The sequence below is a fragment of the Microtus pennsylvanicus genome, chromosome 4 (assembly GCF_037038515.1).
Source record: "Microtus pennsylvanicus isolate mMicPen1 chromosome 4, mMicPen1.hap1, whole genome shotgun sequence".
NCBI lineage: Eukaryota > Metazoa > Chordata > Mammalia > Rodentia > Cricetidae > Microtus > Microtus pennsylvanicus.
This window is the reverse complement of record NC_134582.1, coordinates 80568498-80581281: the sequence shown is the minus strand read 5'-3', so window position 1 is coordinate 80581281 and position 12784 is coordinate 80568498. Positions and strand designations below refer to the sequence as shown.

Sequence of the window (12784 nt, the reverse complement as noted above, 5' to 3'; positions counted from 1 at the left end):
GGTGTCCTTTGGGGAGTAGAATTCAGACTTAGGAACACAAACCCTAGCTGGTATGATCCTTTGTGAAACTCACACCAAGGGGTCGGCTGTGCACCGTAAGGTTATTTACCACCTCACTTAAACGTTTGCCATGAAAGAGTCACATCTCAGAGTCATTGTAACATTTACAGAGGAAAGGGAATGAGAGTCGGGGTGAAGTTAGTAGGAATCTGGGCATTTAGGCATATTAAAACCCCACCAAGGTTCTGTCACTGTACCCCAGTGCCATGAAGAGTGAGATTACTCTATCACGTCTCACGTTAAATCCTGGTGTCTTTCCTGGGGGCAGGCCAGCTAGGGGGACTGGCTGGTCTATGCAGATAAAAATATCAGGATAGTTGGTAACAAGGGTTAATCCTTTCAAAGAACAGAAAAGAATTCTTCAAGTTGATCAGCAAGGCACAGAGAGACAGGCAGAGAGATGGACAGACAGATGGGAGGATGGACTGTGAGATGGGGTGCATAGCGGGATGGATGTTGGGGTGTCTGGAGAGGGCTTAAGTTGAAAGTAATGCCATTAACCCTTTGACAACAGAAGCTTCCCGCCTTCAGGTCACCTGTTCAACATGACGATTTCATGTAACCTTACGTGTTTGGGAGGCACTCACTCAAGAGTTTAGGGACATCTGCCGGACGGAAACTTTAAGGTCTTGACGTTCTCGAAAATGAAAACCACCCTGTTCGTTCATTCAGTTCGCAGATATCAGAGTCCAGTCTGCACTGAGGACAGGAGGAACTTGGTTCAGGAAACATGGATGGCTGGTTCCTGTCCAGTCCCACTTACAGAACCATGCACAGTTAGGAAGACAGCCTAAGCTGAGTGTTCCCGTTTCATTTCCACAGCTATGACAAACACCCTGGCCAGAAACAATTTTGGGGGAGGAAGGGTTTATTTGGCCCACAAATCCAGGCCACATCCCATCCTTGAGGGAAGTCAAGGCAGGAACCCGAATGAAGGAGCGGAGGCAACTGTGAGTGTGTGAAGCCCCGAGTGGACGTGTATTGTTCACACGCCACATCAAGGACACCAATGCCTCAGCCTCTTGGTAGCGGCAAAGCCTTCCCTGGGTGAGACTCAGAGGGATGGCAAAGCTTCCCTCAGGGCTCTGAATGCAAATATTTGACCAGGGTGTGCAAAATTTAGCAAGTGCAGCTTTCTGCTAGGGGGTGTCTTCAGAGGGAGGCTGTTCACTCACAGAGATCTCCTCCCAAGACTACTGAACCCCTCCCCATGTGCGGAACCTAATAAACACACTGAAGTTCTGTAACTGGCCCCCAGACCTTAGCCCAACTGATGCCATGATGTAAGGACCATTCAAGCCCTGGAAACTAGCACAAAGGCAGAACCACTAGCCAAGATGAGGACAAAGACCTAATCCACCAAAGTCCATAGTTCTGGCAAAATGCCTGAACGTACTGACCTTGCTTCTGTATTCAGCTTCTGGCTAACTGTTCTTGCTGACTTAGGTGTGTAAACTCAGGATGTGGTTTTTGTTCTTAAAAACCCATCCTGAGAAAGGCTGGGGACTTCACTCAGGTCTAGAACACCCAGTGTAGCCGCCAGCGGGCTAATAAAGACTTTCTATTGGCTTGAAACCCTGTCTGAGTGGTCTTTTCTGGTGGGTCCCCCACAACTGTTCTGGGTTGTGGCCTGAGAACTACTTCTCCATTAGAGTGCACACCCCAGCTGATCCCCCTTTTCTGTATTGCCTGTGTATCTGTACTTTCTTGATTCCCTTGCTACCCCTAGTCGGGGTTCCGGGACGCAAGCCTGGCTGCACCTGAGGGCAGGCCAGCTTGCTATGACACACACCATTACTTCTGACCAAGGAACCCACTTCACAGCCAATGAAATGACGGAAGAACTACGGAGGGTGATGTTTGCTGGCTTACGCTCAGCTAGCTTGCTTAGGTAATTCAGGACAATCTGCCTAAGGAAGGGAGATGCCCTCAGTGGGCAATTAACAATTAACAATTAAGTCTGCCTCCTGCTAGGCAGGTTGATCTAGGCAGTAACTCAATTGAGATTCTTTTCTCAGATAATTCTAGATTATGGCAAGTTGACATTTATATAACTAACCCGTGTAGCAGAATTAATAAAAACAGAAATTGGGGTTCAACCTGAAGATCTGAAAAGCAAAACAGCCAGCCACTGTCTCCTACCTTTACCTCAGTCTGAAATGAAGATTTTGCCTCCAGGAATCTCAGAATGAGACTGTGTCTGAGAGCTGTCTCCTCCTGTCTTATATTCCTCTCCAGTGCCAGGATTAAAGGCATGTACCTTACTGCTCAGTTTCTATGGCAAACTAGTGTGGCTAGTGGGATTAAAGGTGTGTGTCACCGCTGCCTGGTCTGTAAGGCTAACCAATGGGGCTCTTCTAATCTCTGAACTTCAGGCAAGCTTTATTTATTAAAATACAAATGAAATATCACGACAAACCTGCACACCAAGTATGGTGGCCTATGACTGCCTACAGTCATACTATTTATTACTTGGGATGCTAAGGCAGGAGGATCACAATTTAGGGTCCCCTGGACTACAGATTGGACCTCATCTAAAAAAGCAGAATGAAAAGAAAGAAATGAACACCCTGGGAAGAATCCCTGGGCAATGGTACAAGACTCTGGGCACCTAGAGAAGGCAGACCCATGAGCGTGCTTAGAATCTAGGTGAAACAAGGTCTCAAATGCCCGCATTTTCCTTTTGTCTCCCAGAGGACTCCAGACTAGAGGGCAAAGATGCCCAAAACCTGATAGACACAGAGGAGGAGAAGGCAAAAATCACATGGAGAGCTCTCTCCAACCCCACAACAGGGCACAAGTAGTCTTCGAATCCCTACTGGGCTGACCATCCCTTTTCTAGAACTGGGTAACTGGCTGTTGGGCCAGACAGCCATTGAGACAGCATTAGCAAAGTGGGCTGTTGCCTTGCTTTGAGTCTAATTGCCTGAGGGGATGCAGGCCCATGGCTTCATTTCCTCCCATCTGCCATGGCAGAAGGTGGCCTTGCCACATAGCAGCTGGGACAGAGAAGCAACTTCTGTTCTGCCAGAAAGCAACACCAGAGGCCCAGGAAGAGCCATAGAAACGCCAGAGAAAGTAGGCCAGTGAGCAACATCACGAGAGTGGGAAGGCACAACTGGTGTTAGAAGCACGGGACGCAGATGCAGGCCAGAAGCCAGTCTCTACTCCAGAAAGCTGAGCCTCTGCTTATACAGGAGACTCAAGTCCCAGCAAGAGTCCCAGAGCAGAAGAGCCGACATGTCCGGGATACAATGAAAGCCACTGGTCCTATGAGCACCCGGGGAAACCACACGTTTAACGAGGAAAACAACCACCAAAACCTCCCCATGCAAGCCCTGAAATGAATCACGTTGACATCACTTCCAAGGACTGAAAGGGTCGCAGTAAGAAAGCTTCAACAGATTCCCTTGAGACAAATGAAAACCAGTCTCAGCCCAGCTCTCAGCAAACAGACACTGTAAAATATGGAAATCATCGGACAGAGAAACGCAACTGAAGCGAAAAAACGTGTTGGACAGACATGGTGTTCAGCAGGGATGGCAGGAGATGAAACCGAAACACATGAAGACCTCTGCAGGATGCATCTGGAAACCAGAGAAAAACAGGGAAAATAAACCAGACACGGAGAGCCTAAGCTGCCTGGAGGAGTCTCACCCCCCCACACCTAGACTACCTCACAGCCGCACATGTAGAGAGTTCCAGAAGAAAGTGGGAAGAAGCTGGGGCTCAAAAGTCCCCAAAGGAATGGTGTCTGTCAGTCTCTCAAAGTTGGCCAGAGACGGAAAACCTCAGAGTTCTAAGGGTAAACAAAGCCGAATAGAATAAACCAAAACCAATGGACACCAAAAACACAAGAGTGATGCAACTGCCAAAACCAAAATGAAATAAAACAAAACCAAAACCCAACCAACCTAAACAAACATCTCTAAACAGCCCGAGATGAATGCAGTACCTATAGAGGAAGACTCACTGAGTGACAGAAGATCTGCAGTCAGAAACAACACAAGTTAGAGGCAAGGTTTTCAAGTGATTAAAAAAAAAAAAGACTGGGGGCCGGAGAGATGGCTCAGTTGTTAAGAGCACTGTATGCGAACTGAACTCAGGACCTTTGGAAGAGCAGGCAATGCTCTTAACTTCTCTGAGCCATTACTCCAGCCCCCACCTTTTTTTTTTAATTTCTATTTATTTATTTTATTTTATTTTAGAGAGAGAGGATTTCTCTGTGTAGCCCTGGCTATCCCAGAACTACCTGTGTATACCAGGTTGGCCTCAAATGCAGAGATCCATCCGTGTTTGCCTCCTGAGTGCTGGGATTAGAGACCTGTGCACCACAGCTTAGCTTCTTCGGTCTTCTGCTGGTGTCTAGTCTGAAGTGAACAGATGTCTGTTCAAGTCTTGCCTGAAGCTCACACACTAGCTGGGCCTGATCTGGGGGTGACAGTGATCCTGAACTTTGAACTTCCTGTTCGTACTACATGGGCCCTCTGAAGCTGGAGGGAGTGCACCGACTGGAAGAGGTAGCCAGGAGTTAAGTTGACCCATTGTTTCTGGACCTCTTCTTCTCAACAACAGAAGTAACTGCTGTTTGTAAACGTCTTTGAAAGCTTGTGTCCTCTCTCTCATCCAGGCTTCCTTCCCTACCTGAGGACCAAACCCAGGGCCTTATGCTTGCTAGTACTCTCCCACTGAACTAAGTGTCCAACCCTTGCTCTAGCATTTTAAGAGTCCTCCTTAACCAATGTTTAAGTTAGTAGCAACCTAAGAACTTTAAAATAGTATACACTCTTTGGTTGAGCAGGGAAATGCGACTAAGAAACTAAATTATTTTCTAAAACAGAAGGAAACCACACAGGGAAAATGAATAGTGCCTCCGACTTGCAGAAAGGTTGAGCTGAGCATGTAGCTATACAAACAGACTCATTTTCAGGAATAGGCTCTTGGAGGTTTATTTCACTAAAAACCAAACAGAGCAGACCCATCCCCGACAGGACCGTACCCTCACAGCAGCAGCAATCACAAGGCACGTATGAAATAGAAACATTCAAAATGTCACAGATCACTTAAACAGATGCTAATCCACCGTTAACATGGATGCACATCATAAAATGACATTTAAACGACCTGATTCCTCTGCCTGTGCAACAAGAGAATGAATGACGGCCTTCCACGCACACGCTCTGGCCTTCCACGCACACGTTCCGGCCTTCCACACACACGCTCCGGCCTTCCACACACACGCTCCGTGGCACATACCACAAGCCTTTACACCACTCAGCATGTTCGCCAAGGAGAACAGCTGCCAGTGTGCAGCTCGGAAGTCACCTTCAGAGCATCCCTGTTTTTCTGAGGCATCTGGACTTTAATAGGATGAAAGAAGTTCTTATTTTCCTCAGCTTAGGAAAAGCCCACGGTTCTGTGCTCCTGGACAAAATCACCATGAAACAGAAATCTGATATATTCAAAAATGCCCAGGGCATGATTCATATTTGGGGACCAGAATAATCCTCTTCCCAAAACTGACGAGAGAATATTAAAATATAAAGTCAGTTACACAAAAATAAACAAATGTTCAATTCAGATTATTGCTTAGGAAGCACTATGAATATTTTCAGTTAGTGAAGCTCAGAAATGATAACATCAATAACTAGTGCATAGAAGGTTCTGGAATTCAAATACATTATATGAAATTTCTAACTCACAGAAAGTGTTCTCCGCAAGCAGTCACCACTGAGGGACTTGGGAAGATTCAGTGGACTCCCTCTCCCACAGTAACTGTGATACCCGCTGAGTTCCTCTTAGCTGAGGAGGAGTGTTTATCAAATCATTACCACAGGCGGGAGGAGGAAAACTGAAGCTCCAGTTTAAACAAATATACATGACAGAGAGTAAAGCATCCAAACGGACCAAATGGCACACTGTACAGTTACACGTTGTCTTCTGTCTTCCTCTACAGTCAGCTCCTGCATTACAAACAAATCCATCCATTGATTAAGGCTGTGTACTCAAGCCACAGCTGCACCACGGGGCAGCAATCCACTCCCTGGCAAACTGGAGGTCTCCAAGTAGTTCGGCCTGCAGGCGATGTGGCAGGAAGCATGGGGCTGCAGCCTACAGCAGCACAGCCTGGGCAGCCTCCCTGATGGTGGACGCAGCCCTCTCCAGCTCTTCCTCTGTCTGTTCCACTGTGACCACAACCCTGATGCTGAGAAAGACAAAACACAGTGAGGTGGGGTCACACGCCAGTGCTGGAGACTGTTACGGTTCTTCTGGAAGCCCACCCGTGGTCCTTCCACCTGCCGCTGCTTTCCTACCGTGCAGCAGCAGCAGCAGCGAGTAGCTGTGAGAGGTTATCTGCGGCCTAACACCATCTCTGAGATGGCCATGGGCAGAAGCTATGCCTCCTGGCCGTCCTCCTCATCGGCAACTACTCCGAGGGTTTGTACTGTGCTTCCCAGTCTCAGTGGGAAAGTCCTCGGAACAACCTACCACTTCTGCAGTCCTGCCCCAAAGCAAGAAGTCAGCATTTCTCACATCAGTGACTGCCTGGTTGTTCTTGTTTAATAATTCAGCTGGAAACATGAATGCCCACATCAGAGAGAAAAGCAGACATGTTCAAGTTCCTTAGGAAACAGAAGCTGATGAGGCAACGCTCCTCCTGTCCTCTGCCAACACTGGCTTTAAGCACCAGGCATGGCCACCAAGGACACAGAACAAGTGTGTCTCCTGTCTTAGCCCTGTGCACTTACAAGGAAGCAAAGAAGCACAGGGACGGTGGACACAGACAGGACAGAGTTGGAACTTTAACTCTTTTTGAGCAGTTCTTGAGTGAGCTCAGTCCTGACGAAGCCTTCTGCATGTGAGACCCCTCCACCCAGTAGGGAGTCTGTGCCCAGGTCCATGGCATCTTATTCTCTGTGCTCCAGGCTATACCTGGAGGTTTTCAACCACTGCACACCCAAGACAATTAGTGTCTCATCTGCTGAAGACCATGGTGCCCACCAGGGTCCTCTTGAGCAGATACTTCTTGGCCCAGGGCCAACAAACCCTCTACAAATCTCATCCAGCTAACACACTCAGCTAGAGCAGTGTAAGGCCTATGAGCTCGGCATTAGCCCACAGCGTGGAAACGTTACATACAACAACTCGACTTTATATGTCATGATATGAGACTCCTACTAACATGAGCAATCAAATGCTTATGGGAGAGCAAGTCTGAGGGAAAACCATCAGAAGCTAGGGACTGTCTGCACTGACTCTCCGAGGTCAGGGTGTCACCTGTTCTAGGAAGTCTCCATCGTGCCAGTCTCCTCTGTGACCTCTGACCTAGGACTTTGGTGTCAGGGTGTGCACTTCCTCTGAACAGCATAGGCATTTTGAGGGCAGACTTGTGTCTCAACAGCCTATGTGCAAATCCCCATCTCCCCCTTGCTTTGCAGTCCTGAAGTAGCTTTGGGGTCCACAGCATGATGCATCCAGACTCCCACCAGGACAGCTAGGAAGGTGACCACATCCAGGTTGCTCCCTGCCTCGAGAGTGTCTTTATAGCACAAGTTAGGGTTGGACTCCAGCTGTTATTAGTCGCCAAGAGTCTGTCGTCAGTTCACTCTTGGGTCTCCAGACGACCCTTCCAGTCACCTAGGAGGACACTCGGTCCTGAGATGCTCTTCAGGGAAAATGAAAACCATCTAGTTGAGAGCAAACCCATGAATGTGCTGTACTATAAGGACATTCTTATCCTGCAACAGTCTGTAATGTTTTCCAATACATCTGTGCTTTAACGTTAACCAACCTTGGAGGAGGAAGGCATTTCTCGTCCTTGTCCAAGTAGCGTGCCTGAGTCAATGCAATGCCCTCGTTCATGCACTGCAGGGAGAAAGGGGTATTAACAATCCAGACTTAGACCACAGTGCAGAGATCTACGCTGCCTTCAAAGTACAGGCTGTTCATAGTTCCACGCAGAGTTCTAGGAGATAAAGCACATATGCCCCCACTGGACTCTCAAGGTGAATCCTTCCTTTGGACTCAGACCTTCTGTGATGGTGATGTGCTGGGCTATGGAGTCTGGTAGCTACAGACCCTGTGTGATGTCTGAACACTTGGGAGAAAAGACTTGGCTCCCTAGAACTGCAAATCTGATTCTACACACTTTGACCCATTTTTCAGTTACACAGACATAGAAGCTAGAGACAACATTTCACACAACATAGAGTGAGGACCCGGGGAGGCCAGGAGCAAAGGCCCATGTGCAGACAGTGTTGGCAGGACTGCCTCAGTGAGCAACTGCAGGAGGACAGCCACATTGAGACCGTCCATAGTTCCATCTTGGCAAAGCGCTCCCAGGTCCCAAGAGTTTGGCACTGAAAACGACTGTTCTGAGCTGTCCTGTGCATTAGGCACCCACTGATTACCTGTCTAACTGAAAAGACCTCCACTGTACACAGGAAGCCCAGACTCTCGAGCGAGGCGGCAGTATGTACAGACAGAGTTCCTTTTGGGTGATGGCAAGTTCTGGAATGAGACAGTGAGAGCTGCAGAACCCATGAATACAGCCTAGGCCCCTGAAAGGCAGACTTCCCAGGGTTCTACTGGCTGTGTTCCCTGTGGGTGCACGCGCACACTTAAGTGCACACATGGTGCACAAGGGAAGGCTGAGTCCCTCAACTGCCCATCAGTAAAAGCATCATCCCAAAGAAAGGTGGCCACAAGCTGCAAGGAAAGATGGAATACCATGCAGATGGCATCAGAGCCGTGCGTTCACTTCAGATCCAGGGAGAGAAATTGGAAGTGTGCCATCATCTGGACATCTGGCCTGGCTGTGCGTCTAGCCTGGCTGGTTAAGAGACATCATAAACCGGAGCTGTTGTGAAAACAATGTCCTGACCAACAACTCAACATAAACCTGGCGAAAAGTTCTCAGGTCTGCAAAGGGTAATGCAGGTTACTATACCCCAACTCCTTCTCTAAATACGGGGGGGGGGGGGGGCAGGGGCAGGAACTGGGAAGACTTAGAGTGGAGGCTGTGAAGAAGCTATGAGGCTCTCCTTCCAGGCTGGATTTCACAGGATGATTTCCCAAGATAGCCAGTGATGTAAGTAAGAGCCTGCAGCCCACACATGAGCTTGGGAACTGTTCAAGGCCTTGCATCCTTAGTATTATTTGACTCCTGTGTGTGCACACATGTGTGTGTGTGCATCTGGAGGTGAGAGGACAGCCTGGCTGTTCCTTTGCACATACCATCCAGCTTTTTGAGACAGGGTCTCTCAGTGGCCTGATGCTTACCAGGTAGGCCCAGCTTTCCAATGCTGAGACCACAAGTGTGTGCTGCTATGACCGGCTTAAAACCAGAGCTATTGAAATCAGATCCATACGGCCCGAAGTGTTGTGGTTTGGATGAGAACAGACCCATTGGCTCCCAGGTGGTGGAACTATTTGGGAAGGATTAGGAGGTGTGGGCTTCCTGGAGGAGGCGTGTCACTGGGTGTGGTCATTTCTGCTATTCACAGTGTAATCTCTGCCTCCACTTGTGGATTAAGATGTGAGTTCTCAGTTGTTGCTGCCACTGTGCCTTTTCTCCACCATTATGGACTCTTAACTCTCTGAAATGGCAAGCGCAAATTAAACACTTCCTCATAAGCTGTCGTAGTCGTGGGGGTTTACCACAACTATAGAAAAGTAACTAACACACTGAGTCCTCTCTCAGGGCCCATCTTTAGGTTTTCTTCTGAGAAGGTTGGTGCAGGCAGTCTGCTCATGCCCACTACGTGCACATGAGCCCGGGTCTCTGAAAGGCAGCTTCCCTGTGCTGGGGAAGAGAGCAGGGTGGGGCTAATAGAGAGCAGATTTGATGCCATGAGGGTCACTCCAACCACGGACAGTGCACAGGCCACAGGCCAGGGGAGACAGGAAACAATGGGCTCCTTTCGTGGGCCCCAACAGAGGCACACAGCTTTTATAGGGCCTCTGCTCTGTGTCCACTGACGTGGTCCTCCAATGCGAGCAATCCTGTTGAAAACAGCAGACCCAACAGCCACATGGATGCAATGGAGTTCACTCGAGCTGCCCTGGCTTGTCTGTTTAGTTCTTCTAAGTGTGTGCACCTGCTTTCACCTTTGTGTAAAAACTCCAAGCACAAGTTTATTTTCACATCTATATATACCTAGGGTAAAGTACTGAGGTAGTGAAAGGCTAGAGGGATGCTCTGTCCCTCTAAGGAAGTCTGTCTTTGCTCAGGCCTGCAGAGCTGAGCCTGTGTGTGATATGCCCTTTTTCAGTCAGGCAAGTACTGCCGGCCTGATCATCATGCTCTGACGTGTGTCCTTCATTATGAATTTTAGATTCTGCTTTTTTGTTTTTAATACAGTGGAGGCCAAGAGGTTGTTTACCATGTGCAGCCCTGCACAGACTCACTCCAGATCATACAATTAAAACATGGTAGAACGAAGGATGGCCCAGGAAGCTTAAGCAACCACTAGAGGTCTTGACATACCAGCTGCACACTGAATATCATGTGACCAGCCAGTGGTATTGTCTCAGGGCAGTAACAGGGTAGAATGAAACCTTTATTCTTCCTCAAAGACATAAAGGGCCCGTGACAGGTTCCACAGGGAGGTTGCATGACTCCAGATGTGAACATCCCCAGAGCCGTAGCACACTGGAGTTCTGTAGCACACTGGAGCAGGAGCCTGAAAAAAAAGCAAGAAGGTGCCAGGAAGGCTGCTACTGATGGGAGGAGGGGCCAAGTGACTGTGCAGTGAGCACATAGAACCAACTCCTTAGCAGTAATTTATAAAAACAAAAAGTGAAACACTGGTAAACTTAGTAAAGAGTTTGGTCAGGAGCAGTGGCTCACACCGCAACCCCAGCACTCAGGAAGTTGAGGCAGGATGACCTATGAGTGCGAAGTCCAGCCTAACTACACAGTGAATATCAGGTCAGCCTGGGGATGACAAGAGAGGCACCTTAGCTCAGAAAATGCAGACACTGAGTGGAAGAGTGTTCTGCAGGACTGTTCAGGAGAGAAGCTGAGCACAGACATACACAGGAGGCAGCAGGTTCACAACTTCAGGAGTGAGTGATGCAGGGGAGAGAAGACCGTTAGCCAGCACTTCAGACACCACTTGAGCTCAGCAGGGCTGTCTGGAGGGTCATGGTGACCTGGTGACCACCTCCTCCTGGCACACCCCACCATTTGCGGTAGGGAGGTATTCCTGGAAACGAGGTGAGTAGTGGTGCTCACTACACAAGGGCACACTTACTTGAACTATGATTTCCTGAAGCAGCTTCACGTCCTTCTCCCGAGACCCAGTGCTCTCTTCCAGCTGGAGGTGAAGTGCTGGGGACAGGGGCTCTCCCACCACTTTTAAACCAGAAATGCTGCAGAAACAAACAAACATGATATCGGGACCCTGCAGGCTCACAGAGATCCCCCCCACACACAGTGTAACTGTCAGAGCAGGGGTCGGGGCTCAGGGCGTCATGCTTGCCTAGATGGGTGAGGCCCTGGGTTCAGTCCCCAATACCACACAGAAAACATAATAAATAGATAAACACCCAGCCCTGTCAAGGCCCCTGGACTAACAGCAGAACTGGGGATGTGGAAAGGAGCTACACTGCCTGGCAGGATTCCATCTTGAGAAGCCGTGTGTTGGGCAGTGCCTCCCAGTCCAGGAAAGGCCTGTGGTTGAAAGCTCCTATCCATGGATGTTGTGGCCTTCTCAGTCTCCTGTGAGTCTGGGCATCATTACTGCTCGCCCTACAAGGTCCCTCTTCTCAGAGCCCCTCAGCCCTGGGGTTGGTCCCCCAATCTCTTCACCAGATATACTCTCTTGTTCCCAAGAACGCTGTCCATACTGACTTCCAGATCACATTGCCTTTCTGGAGGGACCTCTCTTGGGACCTACTTCCAGCAGGACGTATACCACCATTTCCTATGAATTGTCCTGTTGGTTTCCTGCAGGTCTGTGTACTGTCACGCTGCCTTGCCTATTATATAGGCTTCAGAATGTCATAGAGACTTGAAGTGAGAACATTATATTTGACTATCAACAATAGGTTTAGGGGGCATGATTGTCTTATCTGTGTGATTTGTTTTACATCTTCTGCACTTTAAGATTTTCTTCTTAGAGTAACACACAGAAACCTGCTGTTGGGGAAGAGGACAGATTCCCTTCTGGTAAATCTTGTCTTTTGGAATGAGCTGCAGGGCAGCTCTGAGTGGTCCTCAGTCAGGTTTCCTTTCACCCGTGCTATCCAGCTCCTGGGCACAGCTGGGATGCAGGCCTGTGTGAAACTGGGCTCCCTGTTTCAGTTTGGCTGCTTTTGCTCAGCACCTTGTTTTTAGGCCCAGGTTTCCTCTCAGGATGAAATGAATCCCCAGAAAAGATCGAAAACAATGAGAGATCATTTCCTGTGGAACAAAAATCAGCCTGAATATTTCATTTTCTTTTCTAAAAAAAGACCACCCATGACTAACTCTAACTTACTAAGGGTAGCATGGACAGTAGGACTCAGGACTGTCCAGTACACAGCACAGTGCCGCCCTCGCTCTGGGGAGACGGACCACGTGCCCCTGGGTCACCCCTGAGAGCAGCTGCGGCTTATTCTCCTCCTGGTTGGTACAGTGCCCACTACACGCCATGGAATTCTAGAACAAGGCCTTGTCTTTACGGCAGCAGCAAATGGCTGGTCCAGTTATATTGAAGCGGCCTGGACTGAGATTTTG

The 12784-nt window shown here is 48.8% G+C and overlaps 1 protein-coding gene across 3 annotated transcripts in view; it reads right to left on the bottom strand.

Annotated features, from left to right (window-relative positions):
• Positions 1-4993: 4993 nt before the first annotated feature.
• The window catches only part of Sptlc1 (serine palmitoyltransferase long chain base subunit 1), a 45539-nt gene continuing 37748 nt past the window's right edge, over positions 4994-12784 (bottom strand). Inside the window, exons 13-16 of one of the 3 annotated variants that reach the window (XR_012910358.1) lie at positions 11319-11436; positions 7853-7926; positions 5280-6265; positions 4994-5240 (exon numbers count right to left, since the gene is read on the bottom strand). Coding sequence is in view for 2 of the 3 variants with exons in the window: in XM_075969618.1 (XP_075825733.1) it covers positions 6029-6233; positions 7853-7926; positions 11319-11436 (397 nt within the window). In the remaining variant the exon portion in view is untranslated. Of the gene's footprint in view, positions 6266-7852; positions 7927-11318; positions 11437-12784 lie in introns of all 3 variants that reach the window. The other 2 variants (XM_075969617.1, XM_075969618.1) reach the window with 2 other exon arrangements.